Genomic DNA, 12,385 nt, shown 5'->3' with positions numbered 1-12,385 from the left:
GGCTTGCAAAGTTTAAAGCAGGAGCGGGGCCCCTCGTCCTCAAGGCCCTTGCAGCTGCTTGTTGCGGTCTCGCTGCTCTGGGTGTAATGTGAGGGCTGCACGCTGCCTTGGCAGCCCTCAGAGGAACCTGGACACCCCCCCGACCCACGGCACCAGCGTGCCATGGCACTGCTGTGGAGGAGATCTTGACCTGGTGGCACCAGGTGGCCTGGGAGAGGTGGGTCTGCAGAGAGCACTGGGGCTCACCTCTTTTCTGGGGACATCAGGGAGGATCGCCCAGTTTGGCCATGTGAACCACCTGGCCCTGGACAGATATCACTGGGAGGGGGTGGGGGGGCCACAGCTCTGCGTTTGCCCATGGGGCAGCGGCAAGCATGCAGCAGCGGCGCAAATTTCCAGCCTTCCTCAGCGCATCTTCAGGCCCGCCTGGCCTTGTACCCACCCCAGAGGAGATACCAAATTCGGAGGAGATCCCTGAGCCCATCCCTCCTTGGCAACCTGCCCAGCGGCTGGGGAGGGGATGACAAGGCAAGCTTGGCCACTGAGGACCAGCCCTGGGCAAGCGGGCAGGCAGGCACCCAGCAGTGCCCCTGTGAGCTGGGCGCTGCACAGATGGAGAGGAAAAGGGCTGCTGGTGCCCCCAGGGCCAAGGAGGGGACGTGCAGTGTGCAACTGTGCACCAAGGACCTCGCTGTTACTCAAAGCGCCGCGAAAAATGGCAACAAAAGTACACCAGCTCAAGAGGCTAAATACTGAAATAGGTCTGGAGAAGATGCTCTCATATACAAGATACAGTATCTCGTGTGATACGTTTAATGTTCCTAATTGACATGCTGGCAGCTTTGCCCTTTCTAAAAACAGTGTTATTCAGCTTTCTGATGGTTGATCAGCACAAGCTTCAAACACTGTTTATCACACTTTGATGCACAAATCAGACAAGGAAGACAAGGTGTTACAGGGCTTTTTTTTCAAAACTCTTACGGTATTTACAGAAAGATGCATATTTTTTCCAACAGCATTCTTAGGATTATTCACTCATTCACAATCAGTCATTGTACAAAAGTATCATTCAGAACTGGTTTGTAAAATGCACCCACCTCAGTTGCATAGTACGCAGAAAAGTACGCTAGCATCAAGACACTGATTTTTGAATAAGCATGTGAACTGATTTAAAGGTAAAAAAATCCAGAAGAAGAAAGATGCACTTGTACAACATAATCAGTTGCAGGTCTCCTGAAGCTAATGAGCTCCGTGTAGATCTACCACCAAATTTCCCTTTTTCAGATCAAGTATATTTTGAGGTGTGTGTTCCTGAGGATACCATGGTTGCGTTTAGGTCTACCAAGACCTAAAACAATTAGCAAATTTGCTGTGCAGTATTTGCACAAAGGACATGGCATATGGCCACTTTTTTATAAAAGTCAGTTATACAGAAACACTCATAGAGGCAGGGATCCTATTGATTTCATACTGATCATATGGGCCATGGCCCATACTTGGAACATCTCAACAAGCCTGCTTTGTTATTCCTGATTTATACTAGTGTAACTGAGGATCAGAATAGAGCCTTAGGCTTTGAGGATTTTTTTGCTCAGTAAAAAGATACTGTTGTTTTTTTTTTTTTTTTTTTTTTTTTTTTTTGTAAGAGTTAAAACTGCAGGCTGTGGAAGGATTAGCAGGCATTCTATATATCCTGTTGATTTTCAAAAAAAAAAATTTGTGATTTAGTTACTTAGTTATCTTTTATACTAATAATTTTCTCACTTTAAAAATGCGCTCCAATGAATTCGTTGAGCGTGGTCCATTAGAGAGCAACAGGGAACTTGGAACAATAGATGCTTGTTTTACAGCTACTGCAAATGCTTAGAAAGCACTAAATTGCCTTTTATACTCAACAGTCTAATAACAAAGACTGATTTTCTTCCTCTTTTTTCCAATTGATTTGATGGTTCACTTGAGCTTTAAAAACAACATTACATAAATCTTTGCAGCTATTACAGAAGTCTTTTGTCAAGTTTAATTTTTTTTTCATGGTGTAATCATTCACCCTTAAACTCACTGTACCAAACATCCCTGAATCCTGTTTGACTTTGGAGCTGTATGAATAATAAGTCTTAGAGGTTTATTTTGCATGGGGAGGGACCTAAATCCTTCCAAAGGCAGTTTACGTGGAAAGCTCGAGGTGCAGAGGTATATCGGATAAAGCTGAGCACCTCCTGAAGGCGCCGTTGCGTGCCGCGGCCCTCCAAGGAGGAAAGGACACTTTGCAGGATCAGACCTTTACGGCTCCGTGCTAGATATGCTTATTTCACAGTAGAAATTAAATGATGCAAGGAGAACCCTCCCTAGCGACCCACCGTGGCGTACGTACACCCCAGTGTTCAGCACTGAGCACTGTGACAACTACGTGATTTAACAATTAAATGAAATTAATCTTCTGAGCTAACAGAGCGTGGTGCTGGCTCTGCAGGCAGCCCCTGCCACCCCGGGCTGGACCGTGCCCGGGCAGAGCCACGGCTGCGCTGCGGCGAATGAGTAGGGACATGATCAGGTTTTTCAGGGGATCTAGTGTATCTGTCTTTCCGACTTTTTCAGGATGACTTCATCCACTTGACTTCACCTTCAGATGCATTGCCTCCGAGAACAGCTCCGTCTTCTCCGGCTGTTTAACTCGACCATTACAACTGGGTTTGGTGGCGAAAGCCTGAGGTCCTGGCAGCGTGCAGGGTCCAGGTCTGCCAGCCAGGGCTGGCTTCGGTGAAGATGGAGATGGAAAGGCTGAGAAAAGCAGGATGGTGTCAGTGCTCCCCTACCTGTCTTGGCTCTGCGATTGCTCTGCAGAGAGCTTGGCGCTTTGCAGAAAGGGTCAGCGCCTACCAGGGGTGGTTCACACCGAAAGGAGAAGGTGGGGCTCTGCCGGAGATCAGCAAAACGCCATGGCTTGGTTAAATTCGCAGAGGACTGTCTCCAGACCTGAGTTGCTCATTATAAGGAGCCAGGATTACCCTCTCAGTTAAACACAGTGGTGTAAGATGCATTTAACACCCGCAGGTCTCTGCTTATACCCACCACCGTAACAGCAAATGATGCTGATAGCTGGGTCCTGCTCTCGTTGCCAGGGCTGCAAACCTGGCTGGACCGAGAGCAGAGCAAGACTTGGCTTGTCGCTGTAACCACCGCGACAGCAGGCTGGCTCGGATTCGCTCCCGGCAGAGCGTGACGGCTGCGTGGGGGACAGTACTCTTATTAACGAAGCTATTATTCAAATGAAGAATAATAATAATTAAAAAAAAAAACACACAGAAAAAGGGGGGAGGGGTCTGGTGACACTGTCCCGCATTGTTTTGGGCGCGTGGCGGCTGGATCCGCTACGCAAAGGGCGAGAGCAGGACCAAGGCGAGCAGGAGGCAGCTGCCCGGGGCGGGCCGCGGCGCCCCCGGGGCCGCGCTCCTCAGCATGCACTCCACCCTGGACCAGGAGCCGTTGTTGGGCAGCGGCTGCACTCCCGCGAGGCTGCACATGATGTTGTAGACATCCACGGACCGGATCGGCGGCGCCCGGAAGTTGGATTTGAAATCTGAAAGGAAAACGGGCAGAGAGAGGATTCGGCCGGGGCACCGCGAGGCGAGGGCTGGGGCCGCCCTGCCTCCGCTGGGGCTTCACGAGAAAGGAGGGTGGGGGGGAGGACGCGGCTGGCGGCCCTACCTGGCCCGTAGGCGAGGAAGAAGCCGCGCATCTCCATGAGCTCGTTGTCGTAGCCGTGCCAGCCGTTCTGCCAGGCCTCCCGGCGCCCGGTGCCGTTCTCCCAGAAGGGCAGCTTCTCCCTGCTCTGGGGGGGCGCGGAGGTGAGCGCCCGCCGGGCGGCCCGCGCCGGCCTCGCGCCCCGCTCTCCCGAAGAAGGCAGGCAAGGGGAGCGTACAAAAATCCGTGCTCGGGTCACGGAACTGCACCGAGGGTGAGGACGACCCGACAGCAGGGTTTGCTGCCCTGTTATTAAGCTTTGCCAGGGTTTCAGTGATTTCTAAAGTGCTTTTTTTCTTTTTCTTACAGAATATTTAAAAGTGGTCTGTGTTGAACCGTGTACTGTAGAAAAGAGTTCAGTTATAATACTTTTTCAAATCATTTCAGCAATAATGTTTCAGATACCTACTTTACAAGTCTGTAAAGTACACGGAGGAGGCTCCTATGGGCAAAGCTTCCCGGGAAGAAGGGAGCAAATTCCGGGAAACCAGCTGGCTTGGAAGAACAAGGGGCAGTTTTAGGAAAGAGTCCGGTGGGTGGGAAACCAGGCAGAAGGAAAAGGTGTCACAAAGTACCACTGAATGGAGGGACAGTAGCGTCTTGGAAGGGAAACAGTCTTTTCTCATCTGGCAAGAGCAGAACTGAGAGATGCAGGTAAACTAGCAGGGTGCAGGGCAGTAAAGTAACAAAACCAGACTTGGAAATACACCAGCTCCTCTTGATTTATGATGGCACAGACAAAGGATCTGTCTTAACTATTTAACTTAGTCTAGCTTCGGTCATGCTTTTAGCCTCTTTCAAGCACACGGTAGTATTTGATACTACTGCTGCAATCAGCACAAGTAAATGATGACTTTAACTCAATGTCCAGTATAAAATTTTACATTTTTCAACTAGAAAAAAGTAAAATATTTTGATGTATTGCACCTTATCACATTAATACATAACTACTTTGCTCTTATACTTTACCTCTACTATGAACCATCCTTTTTCAGCCACAAGTGTTAGAGGAGACACAAATTTTCCTTTTTTGTAGAAAAACCTGTCTGGAATATCCTGGATGTTATAAACGTGCATGTGTTCCACAGCTTTCAATTTTTCATATATCTGCAAAAAAAAAAAAAAAAAAAAGAAAAAAGAAAGAAAGAAAAAAACAAGGATTAGGATGCTATAAAGTGCATACACACACCTATTGGTGCACAGAAACATCTGAATGAGTCAAGTGGCTAATCCTCTTCGACGGCTAATCATCAACACATTCAAACTGGTAGTTTGCTGGTCCAAAAGATGATGCCTATGCAAAATCTGCTTGTATGTTTTAGGAGGTTCTGTAAAGTTGGACCACAAACACGCAGGAACCCACAAACCCAAATGTACGCCTATAATACGTGCATTCACAGATGCATGCGTGTGAGTATGCAGACACACAGCCAAACCAGCAGAAACCAAACCATTGAGGAAGACAATAAGCTAAGCAACGACAAGCAGTATACTTGTCATCGTCCACGTCAAGGACATGATGTGCATGGGCTACAGATGTGGAAAGGGGATGTTCTGTCTGGCCTCTGCCACTACTTCCCCTTCTATGCTGTGAGCAAACAGCTAATATCGCCTCACCTCTGTGTTTCTCGCGCTTAACCAGTCAATCCCTATCAAAGGGATTGATAGTGCTTGGATATCTGCTATATGAGGATGCTCTGAGATTAATCAGTCAAGGCCGGCAGCTTTGAAAGTGCACAATGCTACCCAAGTGGTTCATTAATATTAATTATGCCATCTGGAATATAATCACACAAATGCGATTTAAATCCAAATTATTCAGAAAAAAATGTTTTAAATGCCTAAAGCATATGCTCATACGCTATAGGGAAGGTGGTTACTGAAGTGACCAGAGCTTATATCACTGCTTAAATGTTAAAAATCTTCAAGAAGAAATAGGTCAATTTTGCAAAGATTCACAGGCAATAAGAATGAAAAAAATCTCCCTAACCTTGGAGTGAAGCCCCTCTTGCACGTGTGTTGTGTTTATCTGTGCGCAATATAGACTTGCATCATCTAGTAGGGGTGGTTCAGTCTCTGACACACATCCCTCCAGCACAGAAACTCCTCACCATATATATAGCCTCCGTGAGGAACATACATGACAGTATGAGGAACATGCATGACAGTGGGACTCAAGCCGAACTTCCCACCAGGACATAGACTAGAAAGTAGTTCTGGTGTTTCAGCAGTGCTTCTGGTGCTTCAGAATGGGATGGCTTTTAAAGTGTGATGTCCTTATGATACGACCTAATTCCTAATCATTGCTCTTTAAAGTGAATTAGACTAGTGGAACCTGTCTCTTGAGAAACAGGAAATAAACTTAGTTTTGCTTAAAAAACCAGCACTCCAGTAAGAAATCTGAAAAAGAAATGAAGGAAGAAAACAAAACTGCGATGCAAGGCATTGTATTTTATTCTACCTGGGACATTAGGCCTTTTAATGAAAGAGAAACATGTACTTAAGAGCTTTTTCTGATGGAAACCCATGTCTATGTGACAACATTACACTTGCTTGTCTGCAAGTCTAGCTCACAAAAATAGAGATCCTTGAGATTAGGCTTAGGAGGACATATGTAAGTGCTAGAATACCCTGCAGAAACTTTGAGTAGTAGACTTAAGCATGTCTGAAAGACAACTTCAGATTCTGGCACTAGTTTAAAATGTTCACATTATCATAGCTATAAAATTCCTAGAAAGATTGTTTGGGTGCAAAAATTGACAAATGTTCCCTTTCAAAAAATCACAGAGCCTACAATGTGTATGAGAGCTGCAAAACTGGAACTGGCTAAAATATAACATAGGAAAACCAAAATTTCCTCCTCGAGCACAGACAGCCCATTTTGTATATCCGCTCATTAATATTCTGAGGACAACGTAATGACTTCTTAAGTATTTGTTTCTGGTAAAAATATAATTTACTAGAATATGAATTACAGATGTTGCTTTTTCATGCTTTTCAAGTGGTTTCCATATTTTTTTCCCCGTATTATTTGAATTCGCCCCTCAAAATCCCGCCATTCTGACCTTGGCTGTTTAAGATTGATTTAATCAAATGTGCTTTTCTTCAAAATTCTTCAAAGGGGAATATTGTAAAAATTGGCTTCTCTGGCAATTCTGGTCTAATGGAGTTATTCCTCAAATTTGACAGGAGTTTGCTGGAAGAAGAATGCCTGACCTCCTCCGGATCATTTGAAAGTCCCACATGGAGTCAATAGATTGGCTAATATAAAAAATCCTAAAAATGATTTTTGAGCTAAAATCGTTTATATACCTGTCAAAATCAGAGAAATTGTGATTGAGGTTGAAAGGAGGTGTGTGCACCAAAAAATAGTGAAAGATCATGCTTTTTAGTTTGTCTGGTGTGAATTTCTTTCAGATACCATAGTCACAAGAGTGCAAAATCACAGGTTCAAAGCCTGACTCCTGATAAGAGGCTCAGGTTGATTTTTACACACATCTCTGACAGTAGAATTTGGTTATTATGGCCAAATTAAAGAAACAATTGTTATAAAGCAAAACAAACAGACTTGAAAGAAACAAATCCTAATAAGCTGTATCTACCTCCGTGTGCTTCTCTTGAACTGGCCAAAGGCTCACAACAGGACCTCGGTCCTTCATTTGTATGGTATCACTCATATTGATGTAGTTCTTCAGCTCAATCACTTTGTCCACCCAGGAGATGTCGGTCATCCCGTGGTCGGAGAAGAGGAGGACATTGATGTCGTTCTGAAGACCCTTGCTCTGTGAAGCCAGTGCATGACAGTCGTTAGGGCTGGGAAAGCGCTTCACCACCTGACCTCCAGTGCTTGCCGGCAAATTTTAAGCCCCGTTTGGCCTCCCTCTGCTCATTTTGGAGGAAGTACACCATCAAGAGCACAGCCTTGAATATTCTGCAGGGAGTGTTGCCACCTGCTGCAGTGGCAGCGGTCCACTCTTGCTTGCTGTCCTGCAAGAGTCTAAGAGGGTAGGGCAGATCTGCTGAAATAAATCCAGCCTCTAGTGAACATCCAGTGCAAGCGGTCTGTGTTAGAGGTTCACAGGCCGTATTATTATCTGAGCCATGGCGTGACCACCACTGTGATGTTCCTCAGAGAAACAGGTGAACCAGGGCTGTGAATCAGTAGAAAGATGGTACTGTATCCACACCAAAATGGACTGATGCTCTGGAAGGGCATCACATATATATAAATATATGTATGATCACCCCATATATTGGGGGGGGGGGGGGGGTGAAAGCCTGAATTTGAACCCCGTGACTCAAACACATCCTCATGGTTCTTGGTCTGCAACAGATCCAAATCAAATCATCTTCCAGACTGAGCATAAATTGATTTCAGCAAAGCAAATATCCCTCAGAACTGCTGCTCCTGGGGCTTTCCTCTCATTTTGACCTGAGAGTTTTCAAATGCTGCTTAAAGAGATCTGCCCCCTGTTCTTTTCTCAACCTTAAACCTGAGCTCGAAATTTATCTTTATGCAAATCTAGACCTGCATAAATGCCATTTCTGCTTGCAAGAACAAGACACTAAATCTCAGTCCTACTGAACTGTTGTCCCAGTTGCTCTTGGACAGGATTTTATCTATTTATCTGTTGGTAAAATGCTGGAGGGAAAGCACCTTTGTTGTGATTTCACCCATGGCAAAGGTGTCTTCCTCTTCCCCTCTCAAACACAGTCACTTAGCATTACATCTTTTATGATCAATTGAAATTGAATTGCATTTTCCTCTCCCCATTTAAGTACATAAAAAGCTCTAATATGTATTTACCATTTTGAAGAGATACCAGATATAGCCATAAAATCTACATTTACCCAAAAGCTTGATGTTCTCTTTTTCTCACCACAAAATGATTTAGATAATGTTTTTAAAACAAAGGTTCAAGTGCAGGGTTCTGAGTAGTGTCATAAAACATAATATAGAAGTTAATTGTCTGATTCCACAGACCTTACCAAATGAGCAGTTTTGATTTGTTTGCCTGCTCTAAATTCCACTTGGCAGCACAAGCTATAAACAGAGCAGCATGTATATTGGTTTATGGTTTCCCGGGGCTATTGGTATAATAATCCTCTAGGAGGATTATAATGCCATCTACAAAAATCAGGGGAATGCTGCCTAGACTTCTTCACGGTATCAGTAGCCCCTCTTTCTAAGGAAATAAAAGTTTACTGCCGATACATACAATTAATAGGCACTAAATAGGCTCTCCGCAATGCAAGAAGAGCAGTTTTAAAAAACTTTTTCAAACACTGTGTAGGGTCTCAAGTAATTGCCATTTTTGAAATGCTGTTTCTCGAACAACTATTGTTGTAATGGCAAAATTATTTTAAGGTAATGGCCACCCTCTCGCAGTATTGATTCAGCTTCTTTAGCAGCATCTTTCGGCAGCCCGGTCGCAACAGCAGCCGACGACCTTTACGCAGGGCCCGGATGGTGGAGACACAAGGGGCAGGGCACAAGGGGCTTTGGGGGTGCTGTGAAATGCCGCGTGCACCGTGAACGGCAGGCAGGGGCACCGGGACCCCCACTGAAAGGGTTGTGAGCGTTACAGCGTCAAGCGCAGCAAAATGCACTCGGGTGCTCCGTTTTCTGATCTCACTGACCTTGATTTGCTTGATCATGTTGCTTAAGGCTTTGTCGACCTCCTTCACGGCGTTCTGGCGCTGCAGGGACGCGGGGCCGTAGTGGTGCCCTTCCACATCAATGCGCTCGTAGTACACCGCGGCCATCTCCGCGCTGCCGTTGCTGCAGGGGAAGCAGCGAGAGGCCGGTGCACACGCAGCCCGCGGCGGCTGGGGCACCGCGCTGCCGCCTGTCCCTCCTGGCTCTAGGCGTTGGCGTTGTTTTCCTCACCACCCCTTACACAAACTCCGGAAACAGGGCTTCCTCAAGCCCCTTGCTCACGGGGTCACTTGGGGTGGTCTGAGACCCACGGGGGAGGTGCCAGGCAGAGATGACTGTGTGCAAACGCAACCTACCCTAGCAGCCTTCTGCTACATCTTTCAATTAAGAAGGCTTTTCCTTTAAAGAGCCAGAAGAAGTACTAATTTCTGTGCTCGGTGCCCTTATTAAAAAATTGCGAGAATTACAAGTTAAACGTGCTTTAATTAAGTTTTGGCACTTCTGGCTTTCCCCCGTGTGAGGTCTTCCAAACCACTTCAGTCATCTCAGGGCATGCTCTTCCATGACCTTGCAGAAACCAGGACTGTATGGCTTGGGCTGAGATTATAGAAGGGTTCTTTCGTTCAGGAACATGATCAATGAACGAAAGCGAGCTAAGGTGATCTCCAAGGCAAGGGGAGAGTTGTACGAAGTTAGTTAATCACACGTTTCTGCACTGAATGCCCTCAGCCTAATTAGTAGGGATAGCATATAAATCAATGCCTAATTACATTTTCATGACCATTTTACAGTTTGTTGTAAAGCTTAGTGAGAGTAGTCTTGCAAATAAAAATGCAAATTTATGCTCGTGAAGTTCAAACCTAGTCTTTTCCCATTGCCCTTTATATGTAACAGCGTATGCCATCCATAATATATACCCTTATCGAGATCAAAATCCCTACAAAAAGATTATGTGCATTTTCCTGACAGGTCTAGCTTCTCTTATTAAGGACATCCTAATAGTCTGCAGTAGTGAGCTAAACGGGGGAGCAAAAAATCAGAGGTGAGAGACTGAATTCAAACATTGCAGCAGTTCTAGAAAGCCACCTATGGCACCTACGAGCGCCTCATGCCACATGCAGATAACTTGCTTAAAATGTAAAATAAATTCCCTTCGACCCTGATAAAGTTAAGATGGGACGGGATGCTCCCATGTCTACATTCAAGTTAATCTTCAGACCACCACGCCACTGTAAAAGGTTTTAATTTCCTTTACCTGAAGTCCCTGAAGGGTTTGCTAGTGTGGGAACATTTTGCTCAGTGGTAGCATCAGCAGTTGCAAGTCATTAAAGTGCTAATACCTGCCATTAGGGCAAAGCTGCAGCGCACCAGCTGCACGAGGACCCGCTCTGGACCATGCAGTGCTCCTGCCACCGGCTGCCTTCCCACACTGAGCCTCCGGCTAATTGGCTTTTCAATTAGGGAAAGCGAATGCACTGGATCTGCTGGCTTTTGTACAGCATCAGGAGTCAGAAACTCTTCCGAAAGATGTGTGTAACAAGAAAATGCCGCTCAGGGCTCTTCTACCCAGAGAGGTTAAGTCCTGCTAAATGAGTGCTCCTAAAATAAAGGCATTTCACAGGCTGGCCAGCAGCCCAGAAGGCTGTTTACTAAATCCTAAAGGACTAAACAAATCAGATGGGCGACAGGGAAAAGACACTGAGAGAAAAGATATTGAAAACTTACTATCTTTTTTTCTCTTTCCTTTTCAATTTGTTCTGTACCTTCCTTTCTTTCCGCAAGTCCCCGATTTGCTCTCTCATGGAAAGTGCCAGCTTTGGCCTCCTGTGAGCGGCACCACCGCCGCTCTTGCGTTCCTGCCCATTTCTTCTTTTTCGCTGAAGGCAGCAGCAAGCAGCCTTGTGACTCTGGGTGAATTAGCTATTGAAATGCTTTCAATGGGCTCCAGCTATTCAAAAGAGCAGCCTGAAGGGCTGGAGTTTGCAACAGTTCATGCCTTGCTTTTCATTGCATTCACAGTTACAAAGCCGTAGCCTTTCCCGAACTGCCCTATGCAACTCGCTTCACAGAAACCGGTCAGGAAGCTTCAAGCACATCTTGGCCCAACTGCAAATGATGCCCGACCTAAAAGCTTTCCATGGTAATTCTGCCTTTTCTCCAAAAATCGGGCCCAGTTCCTGTGTTTAGTTTCTGTCCCCTTCATTGTTTACTGAATTAAAACATTGCAGCACTTCTAGGAAGCCTCCTATGGCACCTGTGAACTCCTCATGCCACATGCAGATAACTCAAAATGTAAACTAAATTATTTCAGGATCAAAGGCCTCCTGTGTTCTGAGACAGTTTCTCTCTAAACCCCATGCTGCAAGCAACAGTCTACCAGGAGGTGATTTGGAAGCGTCTGTGAGCAGGACCCGGCGTGCCACTGTGAGCAACAGCCCCATCGGCACGCTCATCATTTGGGAGCCTTTTATCGACGACAAGAAATCCTTGCTATCTGAATGTCAGACTTTTCAGCTTCCGACTGCTATAGCAGTTTGCAAGTAATGCGTTAGAATTGCATCCTGGAATTGTGCAAACTACTCGAAAACACCTGCATGAGAAATGGTAGAAGCGGAAAGCTGGGTGTGGAGTGTATTTTTTTCCTAGAAGCCGCTGGCTATGTGTGTGGAGGCCTATACTCTCATTATCCCACATTTGCACAAAACGATTGCCAGCTCCAGGAACATTGTGCCTATGATGTTCTAAAATGCAGAAGGAGCCAAAGCATTAGTCCTGCAAACAAGTAACTGGAATTTCGTAATTCCCAAATGCTCCCTCTAAATCTAAATGTTTCGAAGTCTGCTATTGCAGGTTAGTGAACTGATTTTCACAGGCTACCAATTCATTGGATTGGACCTCATCTCTTTAGGGATAAACAGCAAAGGGAAGATAGTAAGTTGGGATGTCTCCTCTGTGTTGTAACCTGTGAAGAAACAAAGGAATATT

The 12,385-nt window shown here is 45.7% G+C and overlaps 1 protein-coding gene across 2 annotated transcripts in view; it reads right to left on the bottom strand.

Moving 5' to 3' along the window:
- Positions 1-945: 945 nt before the first annotated feature.
- The window catches only part of ENPP6 (ectonucleotide pyrophosphatase/phosphodiesterase 6), a 29,364-nt gene continuing 17,924 nt past the window's right edge, over positions 946-12,385 (bottom strand). For both annotated transcript variants that reach the window (XM_062575750.1, XM_062575751.1), the window contains exons 4-8: positions 9,382-9,523; positions 7,344-7,523; positions 4,711-4,848; positions 3,706-3,829; positions 946-3,577 (exon numbers count right to left, since the gene is read on the bottom strand). In XM_062575750.1, the coding sequence (XP_062431734.1) occupies positions 3,369-3,577; positions 3,706-3,829; positions 4,711-4,848; positions 7,344-7,523; positions 9,382-9,523 (793 nt within the window). In that variant the 3' untranslated portion in view covers positions 946-3,368. The remainder of the gene's footprint in view (positions 3,578-3,705; positions 3,830-4,710; positions 4,849-7,343; positions 7,524-9,381; positions 9,524-12,385) is intronic.

This window comes from Rhea pennata, chromosome 4, assembly GCF_028389875.1.
Source record: "Rhea pennata isolate bPtePen1 chromosome 4, bPtePen1.pri, whole genome shotgun sequence".
Taxonomy (NCBI): domain Eukaryota; kingdom Metazoa; phylum Chordata; class Aves; order Rheiformes; family Rheidae; genus Rhea; species Rhea pennata.
The sequence above is the reverse complement of the archived record's forward strand: the minus strand, read 5'-3'. Positions and strand labels throughout refer to the sequence as shown.